Raw genomic sequence first — 17,937 nt, 5'->3', positions numbered from 1 at the left:
GCCTTGTATGTATTTAAGTCCTGTCTTTCCCTTCCTCCTGTGCTAGTCCATATTTTATTCTGGTCCTCCCCTGTTTCGAGCGTTTCTAGTGTTTCGAGTTTTGCCTGCCTGTTGCAGTGGTTTTGTTTTTGTAGTTTCGAGTTTATGTTATTAAACCCTATTCCCTGCATCCTCCTGCCTCCTCTCCTCTCTGCGCCTGGGTACGTCCCCTATTCCCCCCGTGACATTATGGACCAGCCAAACCTGTACCCAGCAGAGAGGACCTGGTTTTGGTGGACCCCTGAGTGTTCCCAGATGCCCTCGGACTTCAGGGGGAGTCGCCTAGCCTCAAGAGGGGGTCGTCGTCGTCGCTGCCGCCCTCACCGCCGTCACCGCCCTCACCGTAAGCCCTCCCCTGACGCCTGGATGGAGTGGGACATTCTCCAGCCACAGGCCTTCCTGGACCCTCTGGACCAGGACCTGTGGCTGTGGGAGGACCTTTATCTGGAGGAGGAGGGGGTCGAGGCCCAGTGGGCCTTGAACTGCCCCCAGCTCCCTGCCTCCAACTTTGACGGGAGTCATCTGGCAGTGAGGGGGGGACGCCGCCGACGTCGTCATCACTGTTGCCCTTCTCGACGTCCCGCCCTGGTTTCGGAGGTGAACCTGGAGGCACCCCGTCCGATTCCAGCTCCGAGGAGGGTGTCCGACCCACCACGACCCGTTCCGGCTCCGAGGAGGTTGCTGGACGCGACCCCGCCCGTTCCTGCTCCTAAGAGGGTCCCGGACGCTCCACGACCTGTTCCTGCTCCAAAGAGGTTGCTGGACGAGACCCCACCCGTTCCTGCTCCTAGGAGGGTCCCGGACGCTCCACGACCCGTTCCGGCTCCGAGGAGGTTGCCGGACGCAACCCCTCCCGTTCCTGCTCCTAGGAGGGTCCCGGACGCTCCACGACCTGTTCCGGCTCCGAGGAGGTTGCCGGACGCAACCCCTCCCGTTCCTGCTCCTAGGAGGGTCCCGGAGGCTCCACGACCCGTTCCGGCTCCAAGGAGGTTGCTGGACGAGACCCCACCCGTTCCTGCTCCTAGGAGGGTCCCGGACGCTCCACGACCCGTTCCGGCTCCGAGGAGGTTGCCGGACGCAACCCCTCCCGTTCCTGCTCCTAGGAGGGTCCCGGACGCTCCACGACCCGTTTCGGCTCCGAGGAGGTTGCCGGACGCAACCCCTCCTGTTCCTGCCGCGGACCCCGAACCCGAGCCGCCTGCCGCGGACCCCGAACCCGAGCCGCCTGCCGCGGACCCCGAACCCGAGCCGCCTGCCGCGGACCCCGAACCCGAGCCGCCTGCCGCGGACCCCGAACCCGAGCCGCCTGCCGCGGAGCTTGAGCCGCCTGCCGCGGACCCCGAGCCCCAGCCGCCTGCCGCGGACCCCGAGCCCCAGCCGCCTGCCGCGGACCCCGAGCCCCAGCCGCCTGCCGCGGACCCCGAGCCCCAGCCGCCTGCCGCGGACCCCGAGCCGCCAGCCGTTTGCTGGTTAGACTGTCGATGCCAGACGGCGCTGCCTCCAGATCCGCCTTGCCGGACAGAGCGGTCTCCGGGCCGTCCTCCGGATCCGCCTTGCCGGACAGAGCGGTCTCCGGGCCGTCCTCCGGATCCCCCGCGCCGGACAGAGCGGTCTCCGGGCCATCCTCCTGACCCGCCGCGCCGGACTACGCGGTCTCCGGGCCGTCCTCCTGACCCGCCGCGCCGGACTGCGCGGTCTCCCGACCGCCCTCCGGACCCGCCACGCCGGAATGCGCGGCCTCCCGGCCGTCCTCCAGACTATGTTGGCCTTTCAGGCCCGCCCCCTCCTGGACTGTAAGAAGGAACCTCGGTGCGGTTCCTTGAGGGGGGGGGGTAATGTAACGGTTTCGGTTTCTTTGTGTTTTGTTTCCTTGGTTTCCTGTTTTATTTTGTAGTATTTCCTGTTTTGTTGTTGTTTCGAGTTTTACCTTGCCCCATCAGTCCTGAGTGTTTCCACCTGTGTCTTGTTGCCTTGTATGTATTTAAGTCCTGTCTTTCCCTTCCTCCTGTGCTAGTCCATATTGTATTCTTCCCCGGTTTCTGAGCTTAGTACATTTCTAGTGTTTCGAGTTTTGCCTGCCGTATGCAGTGGTCTTGTTTTTGTCTTTAGTTTTGTTATTAAACCCCATTCCCTGCATCCTCCTGCCCCCTCTCCTCTCTGCGCCTGGGTACCTCCCACCGCTCCCCGTAACATGATATCCTGGAGATGGAAAATATTTTTAGATCAGTGAATGGGTAATTTACCACAGCACACCTGACCATCTCCCACGGCACACGGGTTGAAAAACACTGGTCTAGAAATGAGAAATCGTCTTGTTTTTTTAGCTGAAAACTACAATGCTAAGGAAAGTTACTTAAAAAAATAATAGTTGTAAAAGTTACAGTCACACCGCCATCAGCAACATGCATTCAAGCGACCACTTTTAATGTAAAGTCCATGTAAACGCGCGTAAACACGGTTTCTAGCTTTCGCTGTAAGGATTCTGTGCTTTCATTTGGTTTTTCAGTTGCGTTCATGGTTGTCTCTGTCATGTGAGTTGTTCCTCTATCAGTCCCTCCAGGCTCATGATGATCATTTACAGCTGTTTTCTTTACTGTCAGTTACCCTCAGCGTATTGAACTGTCTGGTTTTCATTTCTACCTTGTCAGGTCATCTGCCCTGCTTTGCCTCCTTTTTGTTTCTCAAGGGTTTTTGTCATGTTTCACTTTATTTATTAAATGTTTTAGTTTCTGCCAACAAACCCGGCCTCCAGTTCCTGACATCTGCGTTCAAAACTCTTCCATTCATGCATAGCTACTGTAGTTTCTACAACCAATTTTAGGGCTCTACGCACACAACACTTAGGCTTTGAACACATACACATTATAATGACCAATCAGGGACTTGGATTTGGTGGTGGCATATTAATGGAATCCCCTTTAATTCACGGAAGTACCAAATGTTTGAAAATTGATCACGGAGGAGAAATTATTAATTGTGGTTTGTGCCCGAATGGAATTATGACATATCATAATAGAGCTGTCAAAGAAAAAGCCTGGAGCAAGATTCACGAGATTTGCACCATTTTGCTCCAAGCCTCTTCTAACTGTAGGTACATGTACTAGTATCGAGTATCAACAGTCCAGTGGGAAAAACGCACGTTCTTGAATGCGCGTCACATGCGAGGTGTGTGTAGCATCACACTAACTGTTACGGCTGTGGCCGTATCTGCTTATGTTCTTTCTTTTGTTCTGTGTTTTATGTATTTAATTTCTATCAGAGTGGGACTTTGCTGTGCTTGTTGATCTTTGTGTGGCTGCTTGATCATTTTCAGGTGTGATGCTGGAAAGGGTGTGCCTTCCATTGCACCCAAGCTGATGGGGGCAGCCTTTAAAAGCACCACGTGGACCTCCAGCCTGAGAGAAGGGATCTTTGCTGCAACCTGTCTCCACTGCAGTTTGGCGTTCTTCCCCAACTGTTTTGTAGCTTATGTTGCACAATGTAGTCTTTGTGGTTTTTGCATTCAGGCCCACTCAGTTTAGTCTTCTTTCACATACTGTACTTTTTCTCCTGTTTATGTTAGTCTAGGGAGGTTAGTGTTTTGTTATTGATTTCCCTTTTCTTTCATTCACAGCTAAGATTTTAGATTTCAGTTAGGTGGGGTTTTTTTGTTATTTTGTATACTTCTTAAGAGTTGTAAAATCATCTATTGTCCACATACACATTGATGTTTTGCACAGTCCTTTACTGCTGGGTTTAATATTCTCTTCCATCACGATTCCTTTATCTTTCTTGAAAGCAGGAGGTGCTTGTAAGTTCATGCAGAGATTAAAAGATATTTGCAAACCTCACGTTTCCTATATTAATAGGAAAATTTAAATAATCCTTTTACCATATTAACCATCTAAAATAATTTCGAACGGAACAATCGGAACGGAAAAACCTTCTATTGGTATTAAAATGTATTGGGGCGTTTTACTGATTATATTTCCATAGCTTCATGTTAATAGCAGAAGTTGGAGTACTAACATACAGGCTGTGAATCAGGCTTCAGCAAATTATCAGTTCTATCAGCTGATTTTAGTTTCATCTACTTTTAACAAAATGCTGGGACAGAGATCGTCTATATGTCATATTAAATCTTGCAAAAATAACAATTATATTTTTGACCTTTTTTATAGCTGTGGTGTCTTATAAATCACTGGTCCCCAACCCTTTTTGTATCATCAAGCGTATTTTCACTGATGCCTTTTTTCTTCACTTTTTAAGTTATTGTTGATTATTATTATTATTGGTTATTTTTTCATTTGTAAATAAATGTTATTTTTTGTATGGAGACAATCTTTTGGTGTTCTGTTATTAACTTAAACTTGCAAATACTTTACTTTTATGTTATGCTCCTCTAGGTACCCCATACATCAAATGGGGCTTAACACTAACAAGAGTCACTGGAAATACAATCTAATTTTATGAGAAAACTGAGAGGCTTGATGATCTTCTTTTGAGCTTTTATTATCAATGTTTCGCACTTAAAGTCTCTAATTGTATCCCAAGAATCCAGCACAATTGCATCCTTTTTATGACATGGCAACAGAAATAGTCCATTATCTGTTTGGATTTTTCGATTCCAAACGATTTAAAAACAACAAAGAAAATAAGAAAACAGATCAAGAAAAGGAAAGGACTATTATTGATTTTTCTGTTTATATCTATCTATCTATCTATCTATATCTATATCTATATCTATATATATATAGATATAGATATAGATATACATATCTATATATATATAGGTATGTATATGTATATACTATTACTGCCAGTCTTTTATGGTATTTCTCAACAGCAATTAATTCACAAAGCATTTTTTTCCTCGCCTCGCAGTGATATTCACAGCTGAGAAACACTAAAAAAACGTAAAAAATAAATAATTTTTAAATATTGTGAAAGATTTATTTAAAACTTTTTCAAAAGTAAAACTGTTGTTGACGATAGAAAAAAAGGAAAAAACTAAAAGTCACATTCTTTGATTTGTATAATCATAGCACTGCTCTGAGCTGTTGCTGAAAAAGGGAAAAGCATATTGCATTTCCTTTTTATATTCCAAAATGTGCAAAGCTGCATCGTCGCTGAAACAAATGCATAAACACTTTCTGTAGTGTGGTTTCTGACATCAAGTGCCATCAGCTGTGATAGAGATGCCTGAAGAGTTTACATTCACATAGAGCAGCAAGGCACTGCATGGGAGATCTTGTGAGGGGGGAGAAATATGCAGGAAAGAATGACTGAAATAAAAAACTGATGAATAAATATATGGTACTTGGTTATAAAGTGTCACACCGACAATATGCACTCTGTATGCAGCGCTTGACAGTCACACACAACTAGGTACATTAGAGGTACATAGTAAGGCAACCAACCTAAAGCCAGGCAACATGGCTATATGAACAAAGACGAATATAGCCAGTTTTAATTGGCCAAACTGTCTTTTTCTGGTTACTATGTGTTAATAAAATACAACAAAATAGATGAAGCCTTATTTTAGGATTTTGCAGCTTTCGTCTGGTGTAGTTTTTTGAAAAAACATTTCATTAAATGCACCTTTGTGACAAACGTCATACCAAAATATTTAGCTACTAAAGGTGCTTTGACACTATAGCTACGTTCACACCAGCCTTGGCAACTTACATTCAATTGATCACTTTTAATGAAAAGTGTATGCTATGCCATGCTAAGCCACATTACATTACAATACATTACATTGTTATGTTATGTATAAGCACATTTCGGGCTTCAGCATTCATACCTCTCATGTTCATGTGACGCTGCTCAAGTTTAAGACACTGAACGCGCATTCAAAGTTGAACCAGTTGAACTTTGACCAATCAGGGACTCACATTTGGTAAAGACAAATCCCTTTTAGTTCACAGAAGGGCCAACCGTTTGAAAGCTAATCATGATGGAAAAATTAATAATTACAGTTTGTGCCCGGTTGGAACTCAATGACACCAAGTCTTTCATGTATTGTAATAGAGCTGTGAAAGAAAAAGCCTTTGAGCAAGATTAGGGAGATTTGCACCGCTTTGATATTTCACACCATCTCCTCCAACTGTAGGTGGTAGGCATGGGCGAGTATTGGGTAGGGACAGTTCAGTGTCAACAACATACGCTAAAAGCACTATTAAAAATACGGGTTTAATGTGAACATTTAGCACATTCACACCGGGGGAGCATATGTTCCGTGTGAACGTAGCATCGGATAGTCTTGCAAATTCAGTTCAAGTAGGTTGAGAAAAACAGATACAACAATAGAAACAACAAAGCTAATGTTATGCAGTTCATCTGAGGTCATACTGCCAAGCTTTAATCAGGTGAGGACACTTAAAAAAGAAATGAACTGGCTAATGACTATCATATATTATTATACGCCTTTCTCTCTACACCAAATTTACAAAACAAGGCTATTTTTATGATTCATCCTTCTTCACCCCCCTTTCTATTTTGGTTCACACCAATATTCAGGTGAACATTCACCTGCCAAAGTAAACTTTCTAAGAAGACCACCTGCAGTGTAGGACTGCGTTTTAAAATACAACTGAAACTCTAAACCAATTGGTTGTGCGAGTCGTCTGCCTGTTTCAATTCAATGATTTAGCAGATTTTATTTGCAGGAAACAGTACAGCACCCCACTGACACAGTCTGTACTCTGGCCTACTTTTCTCATCTAAACTATCATATCCATCTGTTTCTGGTTGAACTCAGTCGGTTTTGTGAACGTCTGTTCGCCTCAATATTTATTGGGAATCTTCCACGAAATAAAATATATTTATTCAGTTATTAAAAAACAGTTTGTTGTGAGAAAGTGGTTAGTAAGTAAATATGGCCTCCTGTAAATTTCTGCATAGCAGCAATAATCAGTTATTATTCAAATAATCTGCATTGAAAACATACTTATAACTATGGTGTTGGCTGTTATACCAGCTTTGGCCCATTCTTACTTTAGAGATTAGATAATGCTGTTTAAACTGTGTTCTTTTCTGTGTTAATGAGGTTTTATTAGGACAAACATGTCACTGCCTGCTACTTGTTTAAAAGTAGAGCAGAAATGCCTGCGAAAACACCTCCTCTCTTTGGAGAGATAAACAGTCTATCAGTGGCTGAAACTTCAAAACTTCCAATGAACAAAGACTTAGCAGACAGTACAGATCAGGGATGTCTTTTGGCTCTGCCTTTTCTAACCACTTTAATAAATTAAACCAATCAGTAGCTGAAGACAGAAAATGCTTAATGGGATTACTTGGTCTCTATATAAAGTAACTACAGGCATTTTGGAGGATCAAGCACACGCAGCACTTTATACCTTAGTCATATGAGCCCGTACGGGGAGTTGACCCGCATGGGTGCTGCAGGTTTTTGGGTTGTCAGCAGGTGTGTCTTGCAGTTTCCTTAAGGATCGGTCATCATAAGGGACGTCATGAAAATGGAACATACCATTGTCCTGTGTGCGGTATCGCAAAGTATTTCACTTATTGTGTGTTGTATAAGGGTTCCCTACAACTTGTCTCCCACAGCGTGCATGAAGATTTTCGACCTATGGGCTCACCAAGCGGGGATATTTCATGTGGACCACCCATACAGGTTTACCTATTTTTCGCCCGTATCCAACCCTAAGGAGAGCTGTGACACTACAGGCATCAGTAAAAACCACACATTTTACTATCTGTTTTGATTTAGCTCTTGTTTGTGAGTATCTGCTCAATTTCATATTTGGTGTAGTATCATTAATTCATTCGCTACCATTGAATCCTATTAAACCATAACAGGGTTCCATTGACGTTTTTTTTACAGCAGCCTCCTCCTGTTCAGGTTTAAGATTTGATTGAAACAAGCAAAGCAGTCTTTCACCAAAAGATGGAGTATTCCAGAGCTCTGAGAATGATTTCAACAAGTCCAAAATGTTAGGACAGAGTTGTAGTTCCTTCCTACTTTAACTCGTAAGAACCCATGGTGATATCAGTGTAACAGAAAACATATCAGAAATGTGTTTAGTGGTCCATTTGGTTTGTGGTGTATTCTGCATTATTTAATTTTTCTGAAAAATTTGGTCCGGGTTCTTATGGGTTAAATGTTTACATAGAGAAGTTAGTAAGTTAGCAGTGCAAATCTGAAAGTCTATCACAGCTAAAAGGTGGATTCTGAGACGTAGCATAGGTTTCAATCTTTCGGAGATAAGCCAGCCTCACATTGCATTACCTAGGTCTTTTAACCCAATGCTATGAATGCATGTAAAATGCTGCATAATGCGCTTTTATCAAAGCTGCAATGGTGCACAATTCCTCTGTTTGAGACCTGCCCCATTTGTGACATCATAAGTAAATAGTATTTAGTCAACTGACATTTGGTGTCTATGTAGCCAGTAAATGAGCTGAAAAATGGGCCACATGTGGAACTGTCCACAAGTTCCACATTAGCTGCTAATTACCCATGTGAGTTAGATACGGGGCTATAGAAGGTGCTTAACGTTTCTCCAAATTCACTTGATGGCGCTTTAAAGACCCACTCAGGTGAAAATCGTGTTTTTAACATGTTCTTGTGGCTATTTTCTGATGATGGAGGACGTATTTAAAGAATATAAACTTAAAATTACATTTCTGAGTATTTCATTATTCAAACTGTTGTGAATCAGACAAAAAAATGTCAGATGAAAAAATGAAACATATTTGTGATGTAGAAGAACGGCCACGATCTCCCTGCTCTGCTCCATTCTGATGCATCCATTTGCAGACAAATAGATTTGTGTACAACTTTGTTTTCCTCGTCTAAACTCAAAACTGTATGGCTGCATAGCTCCAACATTGCTCGCCATTTTTGTTCCACTGGTAAGGTTAGCTTGGGGGTGTGAGGGGCTGTGAGCTTGCAGGATAGCGTGTAAACAGGTGGGTGATGGGAAGTGGGGGTGGGCTTACTCCGCGCCAAAAGACCTGCCCACAAGTCAGAGGCAAATTTTTTATGAACACCTGGTGCTCTGCAGAAACTATGTCCTGGAAAACAGCACAGTCTTTTTTTTTTTTTGGGCTAAAAACGTCATAATCATCATTTAAAGACCACTGGGAACACTTTGAAAATGGATCAAAAAATGATTGAAGTGGGACTTTAACATTGGAGATGTTGCCAGCAACAACTTAAAAAAACACGCTCTTTGACACACTGTAAATCTTTGGCCGCAATCACCATGAATCAGCTGATTCTCATACGCAGAAAAGCAGCTTTTCCTATCCTATTTGCCCCCCTCACAAGATCTCCCATGCAGTGCCTCACTGCTTTATGTGAATGTAAACTCTTCAGGCATCTCTATCACAGCCGATGGCACTTGATGTCAGAAACCTCACTACAGAAAGTGTTTATGCATTTGTTTCAGCGATGCGCACGTTTTACAATATAAAAGGAAATGTAATTTGCTTTTCCTTTATGTCAGCAACAGCACAGTGTTGCATATCACTGCAAGGCCACTTTTCTCAGCTTCAGAATGTGCTGGAATTATGTTATTTGCATCAATGGTGAAAGAGTTACAGTAGTCATTAAAAAAAGTCAAGACAGGAGCTAAAACTACGGTGTTAAAGTGTTAAACCAAAATGCCCCCAAACTGTGTTACCCATATTGACCTCATGCAGTCGTTTCCTATTAATGATCTTATTGATGTCCTCGCAGGGAAACAAAGCAGGCTAATCTAAGTTAGCTCAAGCTAGCAGATCAGGGTGGCCCAAAAATAAAAGGTCAACTTAAACTTAAATCAAGAACTGAATAGAAACTGGTTTAGCGTATAACATATTTTTCCCTTTTCTTATGCCTCCGTTTTCCTAACCAAGTAGATTTTAATGTCTTCTTTGGGAGGTGACAGTTTTCTTTGTTTTTTCTAACTTTTCTTTACTCTAAAGCATAATAAAAAATAAGAGTCTTAGTTTAAATGTATTCAGACAAGTTGTTTTTGCAGTTTTTTTTGGTAATAATAAAACAGTATTAGCCAATCTCCTAAAGTACGTAGACATTAAGATTGCAGAATGCATTTATTTGCTCCTGCAGAGTCGTTAAGGCATAATAGTCCTGCTGGAGTCTAAAGAAGATGATCTACTATGCTGCAGTTGCAGTGTTGTGGGTTTGTTTTTCTTGCTCAGCACAACACCTTTAAACGCTGCATGCTGTCTACCTGAGCCGCCTGTTGAAATAAACATTCTAGCGAAACGTCTCTACGGAGGAATTGATATTGTAGTAGTGGAGCTAGATTTTAAGCATATTTATCAACAATAAACAAAAATGATGTTTGTTTCACAAAAAGTGTATTTTTTTCTTTTTTTTGCCTTTAGTCCCGTTTGCACTTTTAAACTGTTTCAAAAACCGATCAGGAATTTTGGAAGAGGAATCTGTTCAAGCTCATGAGAAAAAAAGCCCCCCCCCCAAAGAAAAAAAAAAAAGACCAGCTTTGATTAGAACTGGCCTGAAACAGCAGAGCGATATAGACATGAAAAGACGGGGGGGCCTGTCTCCTCAGGCTGTCTTGCTGAAAACACAGCAAGTAGCTCATTTAAGAGAGAAGTGGTGATGCAGAGGGGAGGGGAGGGGGGGGGGATACTGCTGCAGTGAACCCAACGATGGAATAATCTGGTTAGGGGGGAAATTTAAAAAATAAATAAATAAATAAATAAATAAATAAATATATAAATAAATATATATATATATATATATATATATATATATATATATATATATATATATATATATATATATATATATATATATATATATATATATATATATATATATATATATATATATATATATATTTGAGGAAGCAATTGGATGAGGAATCAATAAAGAGAACACACATGTTGTGCAGCTTCGGTGTCTATACAGAGGGGCTGCAAGTGAGCAAGCCTTAGTTAAAAAGTTGGGAGATGAGGACGTTGTGGTGATGCAGGAGTAAGGGATGTGTGTGTGTGTGGTGGTGGTGGTGGTGTGTGTGTTGGGGGTGGGGGGCTTGCTGCATGTTGCACCCCCCCCCCCCCCCTTCAGCAAAATCTTAGCAAATATGTAGTTGCAGCACAGAATACCCCCCCCCCCCCCCTTTCTTCTGTTCCTTTCCACACACATGCATGCTCCTGCAACTGGCTGCATGAACATGACTGCAGATCTAGTATCACAACACAGCACCGCTTCACGCACACCACAAGAAGCCGAATTGATCTTACCACTTGGGTTCTTGTTTTTCTTAAGACTCTTGCCACAAAGACACTGCAGCATATGCGTTCCTTGGCTGAAAATGTTCCAAAGAAACCACATTGATTTGGGCGAAGAGCACTCCAGAGGCTTAAACACCCAGATACAGATGAGATCCGTGCGGTTGCATAATAAGAATAGTAAGAAGAAGAAGAATGACACAATGGGATCCCGAGCAAGGCTACCAGTTGGATCATAGAAAAAATTCCAAGTCCTATGCGCTTTCATTCACGTGACTGCACAGTCAGTCTGTCTCAGAGTTCGTCTCTTCTTGTGGCGATGGAAGGATGAAGGATGCCTCCTCAACTAATTAGAAAATAGACTGTGGCGATGGCATGGGTCGCACCAGAAGACAGGAAACTAACGGGGGAAACAGTCACGGTGGATTTCCGAGGAGATCATTGCCTATGAGTTCATCACTCTGAGGAGAGGAGGGCGGATGGGAGGATGCATCCTCTGCTGCAATGATAGCCCCCAACAAAGCAGCACATAGCCCCGGATCAGGTCCAATAGTGGCTCCTGTGGAAGCAGCTGCGGGGATGCTGGCCAGCAGTTCTCCGTGACGGTCCCACGCCGCAGCCTCTTTTTATTTATTTAATTGTTTATTTGGTGCGTTTCTCCCCTCCGTGGGGTGCTCTCTCTCGTCTCAGGCAGTGTCGGCGGCGGGGTGCAGGCGTCTCTCAGTAAAAAAGTGCGGTGCGCCCGGAGCGAACATGTGCGTGGATTCCCTTCAGCTTACGGGACCTCAGTTGGACGTGGACGGGAAGGAGGGGTTCAATTGAAAGATCTCCCCTCAGTTACGTAAACACGTGGTTTCTGCGCCGCCGTGCAGATGCTCAATGATCTGTCCCACATGTTTGATTTTCATGTGGACTTTTTTTTTATTATTATCAATAATTGGAGGGGTTGTGCGCATGTCGACATCACCTGCAACTATTACATACGTCAACCCCCCCCCCCCCCTTAATTTATCCAAAATTTCGTCAACTTTTTGTATTAAAACCTCAAATATTTAGGTTCATATGGATGCGTTCCAATATGAATCAGCACAATCGAACGAGAAAAGTCATTTCATGCCAGCAACACCTAAAGAAAACTACTACAGAGTAATAGAGCCACCATAAAAGGGGGACATAATAAATTCAGAATAAGGTCTTTAAGTTATTTTAAAAAGGCAACATTTTACTAAACTAAAGTCGTAAAATTAAAAGAAAAAAGGTAAACATGTTACCGAAATAAAGTTGTAAAATAATGAGAAAAAAGTCAAGATTTACAAAAAGAAATTTGTAAAATTATGAGAAAGTCATACAACTAGGAAAAAAAGCAACATTTTTTTAGTTAAAGTTGTAAAATTAGAGGGAAAATGTCAATTTTATTTACAAGAATAAAGTTGTAAAATCCTGAGAAAAAAAAGTCAAGATTTTACTAATTTTAAATTGCGAAATTGTTTGAAAAAAAGGGAAAATTTTACAAGAATAAAGTCGGAAAATTATGAGAAAAAATATTGCAGTTTTACAAGGAAAAGCCATGGTCATTCAAAAATAGAGTCACATGCCATAAGGATTTAGTTTAGGACAGGAATCTATGTCACATAATGCATTTGAATGTCTACAGCTATGATAATGATAATGAATGAAAATCCACTGCTTGAATCTGAAAAAGTCAAATTTCTTGCAAATTCTATTCAATGTGCCTATATTACACTAAGTCAACATTCACTCACTGAAAGACAGAATTTCCTTATTTGTGGAACAAATGCTAAAGTAGCCGCTTGCAATGCGTTCTGCATCTCTCATACTGAAACACGATATTGCTTCTTTTTTGCTTGTTATTTTTCTTGGTAAACAAACTTTTGCCTCATAAATGTATGACTTTAATCTCGTATATCCTCAACTTATAACTTATGACATTTTAATTTTATTATTGTAAAATATTGATTTTTGTTTACTCGTAATTCTTCAAGTTTTTTCTTGTAAACTTTTCACTTTTTGAATTAATTTATTCTTTTCTTCCATGGTGATCCGACTCTGTCATTAGAAAATACCTCACTGATTGTGTTTTCCTCCCTTAAGCACCACAGGAGCAGCAGAGCTTCAGTTGGTGTTGCTCACAGCAACTCTTCCTCTCTAATGATGACTGCTCTCAAAGGTCCTATAAAGACTTTCCATCGGGCAACCAAAAGAAAAGATATTGTTTTCCCCTGATATAAGCACAGCAGTCCACAGACAATTTTGCAGCGACAGGTTCAAGCTGATGTCAAACCAGTTTTTTTGTTTTTGTTTGCTTGCTTTGTGAGAGCAGGACAAACACAGACGTGTTTTTTTTCTTTTCTTAAAAATAATCTACCTACATTCAAATTTACCTAAATTCAAATCTACCTAAATTCAAATTGTATTTAAATTATTATCATTTTATATAATCATCAATCATTTTCTTCATGCAAAAAGGATAAAGTTGGCCTTAAGTGAAGGTTCGATCTCTACAGACTCTTAGAAATGTTTCCTGTGGATTCAGTCTTGAAACCTTTTAGAACAGTTTGCCAACAATGTTATCAACCATACGAACACATGCAAACTAATATTTGTTTCCCTTAAAAAATAAAAAAAGGAAAAATGGGAGAGGAAATAATGTGGAAAAGAAAATGAAAGTCAAATTAGCTGACCTCATAAAGTTCCTACATATTTAACTTACATATATCTGAAATAACAGTTAAATTGATGGAAAATATACTAATTTAGTGACTAAGTTCTTTATTCAGAAGTATTTCAAGTATTTGTGGTGTTTCAGTTCATCCATCCATCTACTAAACCTGCTAAATCCCCTTTGGGATCACAGGGCTGCTGGAGCCTATCCTGGTCAGTGTTGAGTGAAGGTGGGGCACATTCTGGGTTATTTGTCAGTTTATTGCAGGGTCACAACTAAGGAAAAATTTAAAGACAACAATTTGTGAAGCATGATGACTGTGGGAGGACGCTGAAGTAATGAAAACCTCTATCTTCAGGGAGAACATGCAAACTCCACACACCTCCACTCCACCGCCCTCGGCAACATGCATTCAAGCGACCAATTACAATGCAAAACTTGTGTAAACACATGTAAATGCCCATTCTGGGCTTCTGGGTTAAAAACTCTCATGTTCGTACGTTTTTACGACCGTTTTCGGGCTCAATGTGGAAAAAAACGTTGAAAGTTAAACCAGGTTAAACGTTGGCCAATCAGGGACTTTGGTTTAGTAGTGATGTGTGGATGATGCCCCTTTCTCTCCACAGAAGGGCCAACAGTTTGAAAATTGATCATGAGGGAGCAATTAGTTATTGCAGTTTGTTCCCAGCCATAACTTTATCACATTAAGTATTTTTTATATCAGAACAGAGCTGTGAAAGGAAAACCCTGGGTAAGATTTAAAAGATTTCCACATTTCACGCCAAGCGTGGCAGACTTTAGTGGCAGACTTGCGCTAGTATTTACTAGCAACAGTCCAGTGTGAACACCATTGACTAAGCTGGCGTTCAAGAATGTGAGTTTAGCGTGTTCAAGAACCCATGTCATGCTATATATATGCTATAAACATAGCATAGTACTATTTTTTCTTCAGCCTAAGATCAGTGGTTCATTCTCAGAATGAATGGTAGAAGTCAGTTCAGTTTTTGTTTTTTAAAGCTTTCAGTGATCCTGAGTCAACTCAATTTGCCAGTGTTTGATGCCACATAGAGTGAAACTAATTGCCAGGGTCAGAGTCTAATGATAAAAACCTCCTTCAGGCTCTATTAGCACTGATTTCAACTGTATGCCAGCCTGCTTTTTTTGCATAACCAGGAAAAAGATGCAGTTTGTGAAAAAGAAAAGTGTCTATCTCTTGGCCAGAGACGGTTAATTTCTGAAATAGTGTTGTGCATTGAACTTGGAGTTACCACATTAATCCACTTCAATGACCTAGTTTTGTGGCACCCATGTCTTGTCAGTTGTCTGTGATTGCTGGTACCTTGGGGATGTGGGCCATTTTGAACCAAGATGCTTCCTTTATGCTGCAATGTAATGTTGCGATGTCACAGTTCCAAATATGGACTATGAAATCTTTGTTGTCCTAACAGCCAATTGTGTTGCAACTACGAATTTTCCGTATACCTGTACATATTTCTATGTGGATCTATTAATAAACTTGTTCTGCAGGGTTTGATGGACTTATTGTGTAATAGGCTTAATCGGAGACTAACGCAGTCTGGAACTTTCTCCGTCTGCAGATGCCCCTCGTGTCATTTCTGCTATCGATCCATCCACTCTAATGTAAAATATCATTGCACCCTTGAGGATATCAACTGACCATTTTGTCAGGGATCATTAGAATACATCCTTTTGATTGCTCAGGCTGCAGCCTGTAAAAAGTGGCTCATGTGAGCCTCTTTTCTCCTTTAAGAAAATTAATAAATCAAAGTTGGAGAATAGAAAGGAATTAATACTAGTAAGATTTGCAGTTTTAGGTTATTCAAAGCAGGATTTAATAGACCAGAGGGCTAACGTCATCCAGACATTCCATAAATAGAAAAAAAATACTGTCTTTTCTTAAAGATAAAGTGTTTTAAATTTTTCTTTGGGAATCTGCATTCAGCACTACCTTTATGGTAGTAGGAATACCCTAAAATGAAAGGGTGAATTATGGGAGGCTTTACTGTGAAATGCTGGCATAGATTCTAAGTCATTCAGAAAGCATAAAGCAGAAGGAACTTTGCTTTGGTAGATATGGAGACTTTCCCGCTCTCATCCAAGAAGCTCCATGAGAGCCAAAGCTTCGTTCACATCATTCTCGGCAATGCACGTTTCAACGGACCACTTCCAAAGAAAAGTCCGTGTGAACATGCATCTCTGGCTTCAGTATTCAAAACTCTCACCATAAGGTGTGGCTATTTGCATTTTTAAACAGTTTTCGGGCTCTGCGTACAAAACACACATCCATAGAACGCGCATTGAAAGTTAAACCGGTTGAACTTTGACATATGGATTCTTTTCAATTCATGGACATACCAAATGTTTGAAAAATTATCATGGAGTAGAAATTAAGAATTTCAACCGTAGGTGGCGTTTTGCTCTAGTATCAGGAATCGAGAGTCCATTGTGAACACCGTGGGCTAAAAGCGCATTAAAGAACGTGCATCACATGGCTGGTGTGAATGTAGCTATGGTCACAAATACAATTGCCACCTGGTTATAGGGCGGCATCTGCAGAATCTCACCACCGCCCGAATTTTTTGAAAATCCTTGGCTTGATCATGAATGTAGATGGCGAGAGTCAGGCATCAGTGAGTTAGGCGAGGATATCTTAACAATATTGGGCGACGGCCGGATTGCCGACCGGCAGCATCTCTAATTGGACTATATTTAAATGTCTTCGTCCATATCAAGTGTCACCAGTCGCCCGGTAGCCTGTGGGTATTTAAAAGCGGGCTATTCTGTCTGTTATTAGACTGCCATCGTGTGACCTCAAAAGGTGAAAGAGGGGCGTCCGACACAATTTTGTTGCACGAATCGTGTTTGGTGTCAAAGCAGCTTTACAGATCTTTGCTGCTCTCTAACATTTTCCTCGTTCATCAGGTCTTCAAAGTTCTCCTTCCATCTGTTTATCACCTTAACCTGCTGCAAATCCTTCCAGCGTCTCTGCCTTGCTTATCTAAATTTTCTTGATGTAAATTGTTGTATATATTGTGATGTGATGGTAAATGACGTATACTTGTATAGCGCTGCCGAACACTGGCGCCAACCTTCCACCAGAGGAAAGGTGGGGTTCAGTGTCTTGCCCAAAGACACTTAGACACCTTTATATTTCTTCCCTTACCAGATCATTATTGTAAATAAGAACACGTTCCTAATAGCTTACCTGGTTAAATAAAGATTAAATAAAAAAATCTGTACACACACTTCTTCCTTCTTTCGTGTCCAACTTGTCATACAAGTTCTTGTACACCCTTTGTTTGGCATTTTTTCACCTCCACCTTCACTTGGTGCTACAACTCCCTGCTCCTCTGTCCCCTGTTCCTCTTCACACATTCTTGAACGTCTTCCTTCCACCACAAAATCATCTTATCTGCTTTCCTAATTTCAGATGACACACCAAGTCCTGCTCTCTCAGTCTCTCTGATCTCTTTAGCTGTGGCCTTCCAGTCAAACTCTTGTCTCAACTCAAACATGTTTCAGCTCCTCCCTTAAAGCCACACAGCTCTCTTTCCTTTCCATTTCCACCACTTGGTTTTCTGTTTTTCCCCCACTTGTCCTCTTCATCCACTTCCCTACAAGACATGTCCAACCTAACCACCTCCCGTGCTGTCTGGCTGCACAAACTCTCCCCAGCCATGACTTTGCAGTCGCTGATCTCTTTCAGATTACACCCACATAATGACTAATGTGGCAAAAGACAGATAAAACAAATTGAGAAATCCCACACATATAATAAACCACTTCTCTTTAAAATCCATTGCTGCCAGGAGTATTCATTATTGTAGAGTGATAGGGGCAAGGTCACTTATGAGCCATTTAGAATTCAGGAACCCTCTACAGCAAGCCAACCTACATCCTTTGTGGAAAGACTTTTAAATTTACACTTCTGTCCACCTGGACACAGAACGATTTCATGTCTGTGGTGTGGTTATGATCTGCAA

At 41.8% G+C, this 17,937-nt stretch overlaps 1 protein-coding gene across 1 annotated transcript in view; it reads right to left on the bottom strand.

The window, feature by feature from the left end:
• fgf14 (fibroblast growth factor 14) overlaps positions 1-12,019 on the bottom strand; it is a 120,600-nt gene extending 108,581 nt beyond the window's left edge. Inside the window, exon 1 of the mRNA XM_011489299.4 lies at positions 11,263-12,019. Within this exon, the coding sequence (XP_011487601.1) occupies positions 11,263-11,518 (256 nt within the window). The 5' untranslated portion in view covers positions 11,519-12,019. The remainder of the gene's footprint in view (positions 1-11,262) is intronic.
• Positions 12,020-17,937: the final 5,918 nt, after the last annotated feature.

The sequence above is a fragment of the Oryzias latipes genome, chromosome 21, assembly GCF_053564925.1.
Source record: "Oryzias latipes strain Hd-rR chromosome 21, Olatipes_Hd-rR_3.1".
NCBI lineage: Eukaryota > Metazoa > Chordata > Actinopteri > Beloniformes > Adrianichthyidae > Oryzias > Oryzias latipes.
Note: the sequence above shows the minus strand (reverse complement) of the source record. Positions and strands in the feature narration are given on the sequence as shown.